At 38.3% G+C, this 13,116-nt stretch overlaps 1 protein-coding gene across 2 annotated transcripts in view; it reads left to right on the top strand.

Annotated features, from left to right (window-relative positions):
* LOC106063597 (uncharacterized) overlaps positions 1-13,116 on the top strand; it is a 27,914-nt gene continuing 14,798 nt past the window's right edge. Inside the window, exons 1-7 of one of the 2 annotated variants that reach the window (XM_056031783.1) lie at positions 1-45; positions 1,215-1,344; positions 3,050-3,153; positions 3,667-3,867; positions 5,338-5,408; positions 6,823-7,371; positions 11,261-11,453. In XM_056031783.1, the coding sequence (XP_055887758.1) occupies positions 3,064-3,153; positions 3,667-3,867; positions 5,338-5,408; positions 6,823-7,371; positions 11,261-11,453 (1,104 nt within the window). In that variant the 5' untranslated portion in view covers positions 1-45; positions 1,215-1,344; positions 3,050-3,063. Of the gene's footprint in view, positions 163-1,214; positions 1,345-3,049; positions 3,154-3,666; positions 3,868-5,337; positions 5,409-6,822; positions 7,372-11,260; positions 11,454-13,116 lie in introns of both variants that reach the window. The other variant, XM_056031784.1, reaches the window with a different exon arrangement.

Below are 13,116 nucleotides of genomic sequence, written 5' to 3' on the forward strand. Positions count from 1 at the left end.
CTATAAATAATGCCAGAAAGAGATGAACCTACTCTTACTGCTCAGGTAGACCCAGATCTAGACCCAGACCTAGACCCAGATCTAGACACAGATCTAGATTTTAAAATGTCTTATACATTGTCGATTTTCACTTTACTTCAGAACTGTTCAAGAAAGACGGGAGTTTGTGTTTTCTGATTAATACACTTAGTGTGATTTAGATTTTGCCTAGATCTAGATCTTAATTGTCTTGTCAATGTTCTTATTGCTTTGACTAGATGCATGACGCGTAGGACGTAATCATCTTCCTTTTTGTAGTAACGTCTGTATTATATAAGATAAGATAAGAAGACGCTATACTCCTATAGTGGCTATAGCTAATTAAGTAAAAGTAAAGTTCCCCTTTCAGACACTGAGGATATATGGGGCAGAGAGTTGCTAATAAAACTGAATGGCGTAGGTCTTGTGAAGCACTGTAAGCCTATCAGACTATTTTTTATAGTGGAACGTGGATTGCGCATAGCGAAACCTTTCTATAGGCTTGGGACAAATGTCGACCACAGTGGCTCAGTAGTCTGAGACAGCTGTAGATAGTAGATGGCTTTAGGTTTTAGTTTGGAGTTTTCATCTCCTAGACTGGCTGTCGACTATGGTTATAGAGTGAAGTGAGCCCCTGGACAGTAAATTTAATTCTTTACAACAGCTTCATTGGTTTACAAGTGAATAAAAAAATACTTAGTGTGAATTTATATCGCTTTAGATTTAGATAGAAGCATCTATGTGGATGTGGAAAATAGACTTTTATAGAATCTTAAACAAAGAAAAAAATGATTTCACTAAGACAAAATTACTAAGGAGTAGAACCACACAACAATTTAGTCACTAAATAAGTATCTAGATAACAATCTCAGGATATTTTGTATTTAATATCTTATCTTATATAATACAGACGTTACTTCAAAAAAGAAGATGATTACGTCCCACGCGTCATGCATCTAGTCATGCATATTAACCAATGACTTCAATTCTGCCAAGTCACTGGTTTTCCTGGCTGGCTCAGGCAACCCATTCCACGCTCTAATAGCACTAGGGAAGAAGGAGCGTTTGTACAAATTTGTCCTAGCATATGGGACGAGGAATGTGCCTTTATCTTTGTGTCTTTCAGAGTATTTTATTAAATTTTGTTTTTGTATACACCATAAATATCAACGTATTTTTTCTTTAAATGTCAAAAGTTGTTGGTCCTCTTGAAAACACCAAGCTAAAAGTCTTTCAGTCTGACAGTCACTCTTTGTACTGACTACCAAGCATCCTGGTAAAGATTTGGCTAAAGAACATGTAAATTGCAAAGTAGCTGGATTCTTGGTATGTGATTTTAATTATGTACACATGGCCCATGTTTCACGTTTTGTTTTTTCAATTTAGGTATTACCTTCCTCTCTTCCCGTATGGCGACCAACACAATTAAGAGACATTGAGAATACATTAACTCTCTCTCTCCGTAATTATTTTCCATGTTCAGAAGGAATTATTAATTTTTTCCCATTTGTATTTCACTAGCCTGTTAGAGTTAAGCTTCAATAAAGGTTTTCTCTTAATCAGACAATGTTATAACTGACATAGATAAATGTATGTCCTTTTTATAAAACACAAATTAAATTTTACAAACCCAAAAATTAAGTAAATGTAATGGGGTCAAATCAACGATGGTATCGTCAATCAGGAGAGAAAGAGTAAATGTAGGGAACGTTTCTACTGGTACCTTTTGTAAGCTTCCATGCAGTAAGGCTCCACGCTGAGATTAATCCCAACAAAGGTAAAGGTATCCTGCAGTGTTCTGTAGGGTTTGGTTTCCATGCAGTAAGGCTCCATGCTGAGATTGATCCCAACAAAGGTAAAGGTATCCTGCAGTGTTCTGTAGGGTTTGGTTTCCATGCAGTAAGGCTCCATGCTGAGATTGATCCCAACCACGGCCCAGGTATCCTGCAGTGTTCTGTAGGGTTTGGTTTCCATGCAGTAAGGCTCCATGCTGAGATTGATCCCAACCACGGCCCAGGTATCCTGCAGTGTTCTGTAGGCGTTGCCTGTCTCCGTACAAGGTAAGACCCCCCTCATGCACCAGTTCTCTTCCAAGACAAGTCGTATCTTCGATTGTGTTTCTGAGCACCCTGCAATCGTAGAGGATGTGTTCTACTGTCTCGTCTTCTGTGTGACAGTGTCGACATCTGGGATCTTGGTTCTCTCGGCTCCCTAGCTAAGTAGCCTCCTATCGGACAGTAGGTCATAATATCTTTCTGTCGTAATATCTTCAAGTAAATCTTTCTATAAGTTAAACACTGAAACAAGACTTGCAAAACATTTTCACATGATAACGCTTAGGCTGTGGAGTTACTGGGAGGCGTGGTCGAGAGGCTAAGTGCGCTTGAACTTGGCTACCTTGAAGGGGGCTCGAGGTTCGACACCCGACTCGGGCAGAGTTGCGTTTACTGAGCGCCTAAATGAAAACCAACTCCTAGACACTCCCTCCCCCCCCCCAACTGGTTCACAAATGAGATTGGACCAAAGCGCTCTGAGTATAATAGAATATAAAAGCTATAATAATAATAATAATAACTATTTAATAGAAAGAAAACATAGAGATGTGTCATGTAGAATGAATTTGTTTAAACTTATGAAAGTGCGTCAATTTCTACAATAAAATGTTAGTGTACATAAATATGTAAAAAAAAAAAAAAAGGCAAAGTTCCTTTTTCAGACCTTGCGATCTGTAGGACAGATGATGTAAAAGTCCTCTGTTTCTGTGGCCTACGGTTAACGAGGGTGTCATGTGGCTATCACAACGACCAACCGCCTTTTACTTTTCCAACTAATATCAGGTACCCATTAGAGACTCAGAGTCACCCCAAAGATCCAGAAATATAAATCCCAGTCTTCACCAGGATTCGAACCCATGACCCCTGGTTCGTAAGCCAAGCGTTTTACCACTAAGACACCGGGCCTCCTAAAATGTTAAAAGTCGTTTGAAAATATTGACTCCTTTGATTTCTTTAATGTGATTCTATTTCATTAGATCCCGTGGAAGAGATGGGGAAAGGTGGACCTCAGCCCAATTATCAGGTCCGTCCAGGAGACCTTCAATTTGAGGCTGCCATAGTGGACATTGAGGATCCAGAGGTAGGTGGTCATTTTGGTCGCGTCATGCAGCTTTGAGACTCGTATTGAGAATATGTTGGAAAAAAAACAACATGTTTCTTTATGTTGGTATTGTTTTGGGTGTTATTTCTTGCGATGATAACAAATAATACAAGGTTTTTAGAGTATCTCTCAATTTCAACTAATTTCTCCCCTTCTCTCTATTTCTCACTATCGCTTTATTTCTTTGTCTATTTTTTTTTTCGCTGTCAATTTTGCCATCTTTATAGTAATTCAATGTTGTACCACGTACAATTTTATTCTATGGTGTGCCTCTATATTGTTCCACTGTGTTTCTTAATGTTGTTCCACAGTGTGTCTTAATGATGTCCCACAGTGTGTCTCAATGTTGTTCCACAGTGTGTCTTAATGATGTTCCACGGTGTGACTCAATGTTGTTCCGCGGATGTGTCTTTAAGTTGCTTTAAGGTGACTCAATAGTGTTCCACAGTGTCTTAACAGTTTCTCTACGAATTGTTCATTTATATCTTTCAGGTGTTCCCTTTCTTCCAGGAAGCTGGCAATATGGCTGACTACCTTGTCAACAACAATGTTGCCTATGACAACAAGGACAAAGACCGGGGCGAAGAGCCTGACCTAGAAGATCCGGAGTGTTTGTTAGAGGGGCGTGGCGACTTGGCACTTCCTGGATACGATGACAACGTGAACAACAATGCCGTTCTAAACTTCCTTCAAGTAGTTCATTTAATAAAACTTTCTTTTATGTTTTCGGTTAGGTGCGCAGATCAATTCATGTAGATCAGTGTTTCTCAAACTGTGTTCCGCGTAACCGTAGCGTTCCCCGAAGTCTTAATAGTTGTTCCACAAACTACTGCAATAATTAACTAGTAGTGTTTCACGTGAATTAATCTCTCTATAAGATTAAGCAAAGTGATCTGCTAAATACTCAGAATGTGCGAAGTGTTCAGTGAAGCTAAAAGTTTGAGAACTACTTGTGACCTATAAATAGGATAGGTCATAAGACCAGTGACGTGTACTGTACTAGCAAGTTAGTCCAGTGGTACTTTGTGGTCCCAATTATATTATCTAGGCTAATAACTATAGCCTCTAGATGTATAATACTACCGAGACAAACAAATAATAATTCTGAGCTTTCAGTTACAACAAAAAAAAAGGAGTTTATTTACAAACAAAAGGAAAAGATCATGAAAAATATAAATGGCAATAAAGGCTCACCAAAAGAAAATGACATAATGAAACTAAGCAAAGTAGCAAGACAGTTTCAGGTCAATATAATGAAAGGACCACAATCATAGAGGCACAATAATGTCTTATGCCGAAAAACCAAAAAGATGGTTTACAATTAACAATGAAATGACGTCATTCATGAGACATTTTATGTCAAAAACCAAAGCGAGGGTTTACATTAGTTTACAATAATATCATACATACATTAACTATGAAATGACGTCATTCATGAGACACACTACTGTCTCGTATCTAAACAAAATATGTCTTTCAAAAAAAAAACATACAGAAGAGGATAAGAGACTAAGTAGACCTATACCATTTACATAAATCAATTTAGTACTAACAAATTGATAAAATCTACTTAGCTCATTATCGAAATACTCTTCCCACCACAGTGGCACACTCCTCTTGAGTAACACAACAATAGTACAACACAAGGATGAGTTAAACAGTATATAGATTTAATTCAAAATACACTGGTCAGTTGAAAGGCTCAAGAGAGAGTGGCGATCGTAAACAATTGACAGGGACTTAAATCAAGTAATAAAGGGGGCTAACTCTAATAAAAAAAATAAAGGTAGCCACCCTTATTGTCCCTCTTGTCACACTACTGGAGTAGATATATCAGGGTGACACCATTGACTACAATAACAGTCAAGTAAAAGTTTCTGCCAATCTCAGTTTTCGAACACAATTTAGGCCTACAGCTAATTTTGGGATGGGTTACCAGACGTCCAGTTAAAAGAGGACTTATCAACATTTTTTGGTCCGGGTCCTCCGTCCAAGAGGCTCTGATCGAAAGTGTGAAAATGTCGGGTTTATCCCCGGCTCATTATTCTATTAACATGTCCCGTCTATAGAATTACAATGTTATTGCAATATAACAATATATATTAAAAATATAACACACAAAAAAAGTACAATATGAACTGATGTTTGTGTTCTCTAAAACAGTGTGAGGTAATCTGGTGGATGCAGACGTCAGCGCGAATCCGTGAGAGCGAGACGCCGGTCAAGTGTGACAGGTTAGCTTGATTTGTATTTAGATCTAGCGGGCAAACTCAAACACATATTTTTTTTAGAGGGACACTCAGTCAGAGGCGTAGTGAGCAAAACGTTCGCCCGGAACAAGAAGCTTTATTGCCCCCCCCCCTTTTTCCATGGACATCACACAGAAATATAGGCTTATAAATAAAAAGTATTTAATAATAATATAATACAAATAACTTAAGAATGTATTACAAACTAAAATATCTACAATAATTATTTCTGGTGCCTCCCTTCATGTGGCGCTCCCCTGAGGCTGGCGCCCTTGGCATCGTGCCCCTATCCCCACCCCCGTCACCTACGCCTCTGCATCAAGTATATAGAATACTTTTCTTTTAATCATCTTGTATATATACAGTCGATGCCGATTGATTGGACCACTGCTGGACGCGATCATTTTGGTCCTAATAACCGACTAGTTCGATTACACGAGCATTTAGTGTTACAAGAAAGTTTCGGTGCTTTAGGATTCTGTCCGAATAAGCGGCTGGCCCGATTCAGCAGTTGTTCGATTAACCCGATTTGACTGTATTATCTATGGTCCAATTCTCTTTATATGTTAGCTATTTATTTTTGGCGGGAAAAAAAATAAAGAAACGATTATAACATAAATATAAACTGCCAGATTCACACAAAATAAATGAATGCAAATTCTGAATTTATTAATGGGACGCATTCATATAGTTAGAAAAAAAAAAGTGAATTGTTTTTATTTATACTTCTAAATGGTCAGTTGGGTTGGGAAAAAAAAACATCTAAGTTTTAAATGGTCAGAAAAGACCAAATTCAATGTTCAATGAGGTATGTTTAATCCCAGGTACAACATCATTCTGAGTTATAGAGATCAATCCAGTGGCATCACTAGATGGTGCGGGAGGAGGTGCAGGCGGCACCGGGTGACGCCCAACCTAGAGACGCCACTGGATCAATCTATAACCAATGTTGTAATTATTTACATGGACGTAGTCTGGAGGTGGGGTGGGGGGGGGGGCGATGTCCGAAATAAAATACTGTCCAAATTGACCAGCTCAATGTCAATGGGCACCATTAATAAAGCAAATCAATGCGAATTCAAGGAACAGCTTAACTCTTTCTCTCCGAACTGACGATACCAACGTTGATTCCACCAGAATGTGGTAAATAATTACGGAGAAAAAGAGTTAAGTAAAACCAAACCAAAAACTATAGTCACCAAATGGAACTGGCCTAGCAAGTGAGGGTGTTGAGATTCAAGACCCCCCACCTAAAAAACAATCATGGTTATGAACCTGATAATTTGAAAATATTCACAATCTCCAATGTGTCTTTTGCTTTATTATTCACGCTAAGTTGCAATGAAATTCCTTTCACTTTAAACATTTGTGTTAGAATGTTGTTTTTTTTAATGTACAGCACTGTCGAATATAGTAGTTTGCCCTTACCGGAAGTTGACCTGGCAGACGTCAACTGTAGTTTCAATAACAGCAGCCTTCACCTTGGTGATGAAGCAGGTGAAGCTCTGAAAGAAGACGCCGGGCTACCCATTCAGGGAGCGTCCACACCGAACGCCACGGTTGTCCTATACAACGTGAATCAGAGTATGGGTGGAGTCCTGGGGACTCAGTCAGAAAGAAACTCGCCCCTGCGGCCAAATGGAGAGCGCCAGAGAAGTCGGCGCCCTCAGACGTGCGAGAGCACGAGAAGAAAAAAGTCCCGCGAAAGAAGCGCCAAAAGAAAACTTTCAGCCCTGAAGCGCGGGCAGGCGGCAGAAACAACGGTCAGCTCCTATCAAGGCGAGGTCGGGCATGCTGGAGTTCTTGTGTCGCGCCATTCTGTGCTGCCAGAGTCCCGCCATGACGCGGGGCACCAAGTGAACTTGCCCGTGGGCAGCGAAACTTTTGAGCACATTCCAGGGTTCCACAGATGTGATTTTTTAAAAGTTGTTGCCGATCTAACAGAAAGGTAGGTCGATGTGCAATGTATTGAGCAGAGACAGTTTTTTTTTGTTTATGTTCTCTGTGAATGTTTCTTAAGGGACGAACTTTAGCCCTATTACCCAAGGAACTAATTTTACCCCAGTAGCATGGAATGAGAGATTGGCTGTTCAACAACCCCTCTGTCCGGAGGTCTCCCATCAACTAGAGTTGGGGACACTGCTCTTTGAACCCCATGAGATTCCTATAATGTACCGCCACATGAAATTGCAGTCACCGCCAAGTGCAGCTCCCGTTGAGAAACGGCGTGTAAGATGGAGTGATTTAGAGAAGCCTTTCTTACATTCTCTCTAGATTAGCTTGAATAGTGTGACATAATCGTTATCAGAAATTATATTCGTTCACTTTGAATAGTTCATTTTGAATAGTTCATTTTGAATAGTTCATTTTGAATAGTTCATTTTAAAATTTAAATAGTTCATTTTGAATAGTTCATTTTGAATAGTTTGACTCATTAGCTCTCGTACAGTGAGCTTTTAATAAGAAGGGACGCTATAGTCGATGTTTTGTCTACAAAATAGTTAGGCCAGTGGTTTATTTAGATCCATCAAGCAGTGGCGCACGTATACATGTTAAATACATCTTTAAGAGTGGTAATAACGAATAGTCGTGACACTGGTGTCTGTGTATCACATAGTGAGACTGACACAAATGATCAAGAATTATGCACTAAATAGTGAGATCGATATTGTATTTTAACTATCAAATAACTTGGCGGTTCTCAACCTTATTAGCTCTGGGACCCTTTTTTTTTTTTTTTTTTACAATTCCTCACTTATTCGCGACCCCCAATAGTAAATTACTTTCGTTCATTAAGTGTGATGTTACAAAATTAGGCCTATAATTGGAGGCCGAATGTGACTATCTGATTCGCATTGACAAAGCTTAATGTTCAATCACGGTAGAATATGTCATTATATTCTTTGAAATATATATGTCTCCTTATTATCCAATTATAAATATATATTTATATTTATAGCTTTTATATAGCGCTACTTTCATGCTTATAGCATGCTCAGAGCGCTTTGGTCCAATCTCATTTGTGGACCAGTTGAGGGGGGGGCAGGGGGAATCTAGGAGTTGGTTTTCCGTGCTTCCTTTAAGCGCTCAGTAAACACAACTCTGCCCGAGTCGGGTGTCGAACCTCGAGCCCCATTCTAGGAAGCCAAGCCAAGCCAAGTTCAAGCGCACCTAGCCTCTCGACCACGAAACGAAACAATTTCTTTATGACTTGCATCTATTTACATTTGAATTTCCTATTCACACAATCCACACACATGTGACAATTTTCTGTTTTTAAACTTGATAACTAACAGGCTGTTTCGAGAAATAAATATAGTATTGCATTTGGAAGAAGAAGGTTCAACACTGACTAAATCGGAACATGGCTGCAAAACGTTTGATCCAGATTTGTGTTACTAAAGAGAAATGTTTCACTCTTAAAGATGACGCTTACTATAAGCTATCCCGACAAGACCAACGTCTAATCTTTCGACTCAGGACCGGACACAACAGAATGCGACAACACATGCACCGGAAGCTCAAAATTGGAGCCAGTGAAATCTGCCCCATGTGGAGTATCGTCAGAGAATGCCGACCACGTCCTCCAAAACTGCTCTCTTTACCAAGAGGCCCGTATAAGACATTGGCCCCAAATCACCCCAATAGAAAGAAAACTATATGGAGAGCTCCCTGATTTGGAAACCACTGCGCAGTTCATCTCATGTATTGGTCTAGTCATATGAACACTCCAACATAACAATGAGAACGATGAAGAAGAAGAAGACTCTTAAACTATTTCTGTCTCCTATAAATCTTTCACTTTGACTTTCGTTGGATTTCTGGCCAGTGCAAATGGGACGATCCCATTTTGGGATGTTAAGCGGAAATGAAAAGTAGCAGGAAGTTTTGTCCACAGACATGCGCAAATGTACTTTCACAGAAATTATCTGTTTGCCTGGTTCAAAGTCAGTTCCCTCATAGAGATCAGATTGGAAGCATGTAAATATTATTTTTATTACAAATGACACACTGTTTTTTTTTTCCACTGCTTAAAACTAATGGGGCAGGCAGAGGAAACAGTGGTGCATGTGCATGTATTACAAGAGTGTACAATAGCTGAGGGGAGATAACTGGTGTCACCTGAACTGCTATGAGGCACTACGTTCAACAAGAGTTACTTACCAGAGCACAACGCTAGGCTCATGCTTTCCTCCCCTGCTACCTTTTAGAGTTCATCCAAGGTTCATGTTGTTCAATGCGTTATGGATTTCTAAACAAAGTTTACGTATTAAAATTTATGGATGTCATATTCAACCTTTTCCAAAACGTACATTGTTTAGTTCATATATTACGGAATTTTAGCGAATTAATGGTTATGCACTAGCATCAAAAAAGACAAAGTAATTAGTGGCCCCTAAAAAAAAAAAGTGGCCGTAATGTTTCAGTGATACCTTTATGGGTGAATGATTCTATATCTCGTAGACCAGTGATGCCCATAATACGGCCCGCGGGCCATATCCGGTCGCAACGTGGTTCCATCCGGCCCGACGAAATGTCGGCACAAAGTATATAAATTTGCTACCCCCCTAAAGAAAAGGTTTAAAAATGTCTGTTTACCTATGTTGGGCCATCAATTTTACTCCGATTGATTGGTACTATGACCAACATTAGTAAGTTTATGAGACTCTTAATGTAGAATATATAGGGGGAAAAAAACGATACTTTTTTTGAATTGAATTGTCAATAAAGTGTGGCTGTTTTTTTTTTTAAAAAGAAACGCAATTATAAGACAAATTTGACGTCATTTGAATATAAAGATTGTTAAACTACGTCTAGAGATTGGAAGATTAATGTGAATATTTATCAAAAAGTGTCAAGAATATGAGTCGTTGGTAAAGCTAGCTACACTGTTCCTCATATTTTTAGTAGAAAAATAAAGCCATTTTCTGATGCATGAAAAAAAATGAGTACATACAAAATGGAATAACAATTCTGATGTTTAGAGGCCAAACTACCACACGCATCTTATGGGTTAATGAATGTAAGTGCTAGATCCACAGGTTTCTAATCAAATAGTTTCAGGTCAATTTCATTTCATTTTTGTACCTTTCCTTTATGTGGCCCGCGACACCAGTGTCGGAAATTAAAATGGCCCGCAGGTCGATTTATGTTGGGCATCACTGTCGTAGACAATAGTTCAGAAATCATGTTTCTGTTTCGTTATTACCTAATCTGCATTAATTTAAACTTATACTAATTTATCTGCTGGACAATTAAAATGTTCGAAATCAACTCTGATTCAGTTGTCTTCAACATATATCCTCGAATATCAATATATTTAGTAAATTCCAATGTAAAAAAAAACTTAGTATGTGATAAATTTTACATGTAAGAATGGACAAAATTGTCAATCAACCCCCAAGGGGATCGCGACCCACAGGTTGAGAATCCCTGAAATAGCGAGACTGGTATAAACAGTTTAAATAATGAGCTTAGCATTGATAAATTACACATCAAATTATGAAATAGACATCAGACTATACTAGGCAAATAGTGTGTCTAGTATTGACGATTTTATATAGCAAGTATCAGATTGGTATGGGTGATTTACGTCCAGGTAATTAAATTGATATTAATTAGTTAAATATCAATAAGTAAGACTGGTATCAACGATTCAAGTGTCTAGCTATGTGATATGCATTGCATACCTGCGATTCTAAAAAAACTAATTTTAATGATTCACAAACCAAAAGTTAGGCTGGTATGCCTAATTTACATGTTAAATAATGTGAGTCTAAGATTGATCTACATATCCGAATTACTGAGCCTAAAGAGTGTGGGTGTTTATCTTGTAGTGAGACGAGTGTTGAAAACTCCACCTGGTCAGAGGAGCTGTCTGTCTGCGATGACCCAGAGCACACTACTGTCAGTGGCTTCAGCTCGACCTTGTGTAACGGTGACCCCCAGCCTGTTAGATTAACCCCAGGAGGCGGGGCGATGTTAACAGCGGTTGACAGCGGGATGACCTTGCATTCAGAACTGTGCCAGGTAAATCGTCTAAAATTTTCATTCCTTATTTGGCATGTTTCGGATGTTCCTTTAGTTTACTAGCCAAAACTCCCGTAGAACTGCGGGGATTGTGGCGGGCAGGGTTTAGCATCTAGAACGATCTAGGCGACAGTCCAGAGCGCTCACCACACGACCAGGCAGCCGTCTTGTCATGAAATACGTTTAATAATTGATTTTTACAAAGCTAATATCAATTCACGTTATTTGACACCCAAGCTCAGTTCACGCTGAAATTGTGCACAATTATTTCTTTTACCCAAAAACACAAGAATCAATATAAAATTAAAAAAAGTAACCAAGTAGTTAGTTAACTATTGGTAATAATCTCGAACAAGGGAAAGAAATTATACTTCACTGACGTGGGGGCATACGCTGAATTAGTCCCCTTTATAGGTTGCCGTTTTAAAGTTAGTTTTAAACAAACAATAGATAACTATACAATCCTTTTTTCTTATACACACCTCATGTTGAGTTCGATTCCAGGTCGTTCCTTTTTTTTTTTTTTATATATAAATACTTTTGAAAAACGATTACGGTAAGCATCACCCAGATAACCCGCTTCTTTCTCCCCCCCTCCTCCTTTTCTGAACTGGTCCAGACAAGTGATAGGATGATAGCATATTGAGAAAGCTAAAAGCATAAAATTGCGCCAAACAGAACAATCGGTAAAAATAGTTCTAATCGCACAGATTAATTGTTGTTGGTCTAGATTCTAGATCTATTAGCCTACAAATTTAATTACATGACTGATCCAAACTAATTGATACAATTACACTTCGTATAGTCTTTTTATTTTGTTGTTTGATGTACTGATTTAAGCCTATGGCATGAGACATACAATGATTTCCAGTTAGATAGTCTAGGATTGCATTCTTGCTTTTGTCAGTGAGAAAAGTGATGTATTATAACGTAGCAATAAGACAAATAAAGTTATTTCAACAGGGAGTGAACACTTAGAGTACACTACAGAGACATCAATATAAAAGCAAATTTAAAACGATACTTAAAAAAAGTATATATATAAGGGAAAGAAGCACACAACTCTTGCCATATCTCAATAGTGCAACGTTTATTTCTCTTGTTCTATGTAAACACATTTAACTATTTAACACTAATTAATTAACTAATTGGTTAATTTTTTTATTGATTTATATGTTGTCATATGTCGACAATAAATAATAATACAAAGTTTCAACTTGATACAAGAATGAGAAGTTGGAGAAATAAACGTGTACAAGATTTGTACCAGACAGACAGACAGAAAAAGTTGATATAAACTTTGTAACGACTTCAGAAAACAAAAATGAAAGTTAACCATTAATCATTTAACGTGAACTCTCTAGATCAATAGGCCAACTACTTTATTCATTTGTTTTCAGGCGGAAGATCAAAGTCTATCTACTCTAGATCAATAGGCCAACTACTTTATTCATTTGTTTTCAGGCGGAAGATCAAAGTCTATCTACTCTAGACCAATAGGCCAACTACTTTATTCATTTGTTTTCAGGCGGAAGACCAAAGTCCATCTACTCTAGACCAATAGGCCAACTACTTTATTCATTTGTTTTCAGGCGGAAGACCAAAGTCCATCTACTCTAGACCAATAGGCCTACCACTTTATTCATTTGTTTTCAGGCTGAAG

This window comes from Biomphalaria glabrata, chromosome 6 (genome assembly GCF_947242115.1).
Source record: "Biomphalaria glabrata chromosome 6, xgBioGlab47.1, whole genome shotgun sequence".
Taxonomy (NCBI): Eukaryota; Metazoa; Mollusca; class Gastropoda; family Planorbidae; genus Biomphalaria; species Biomphalaria glabrata.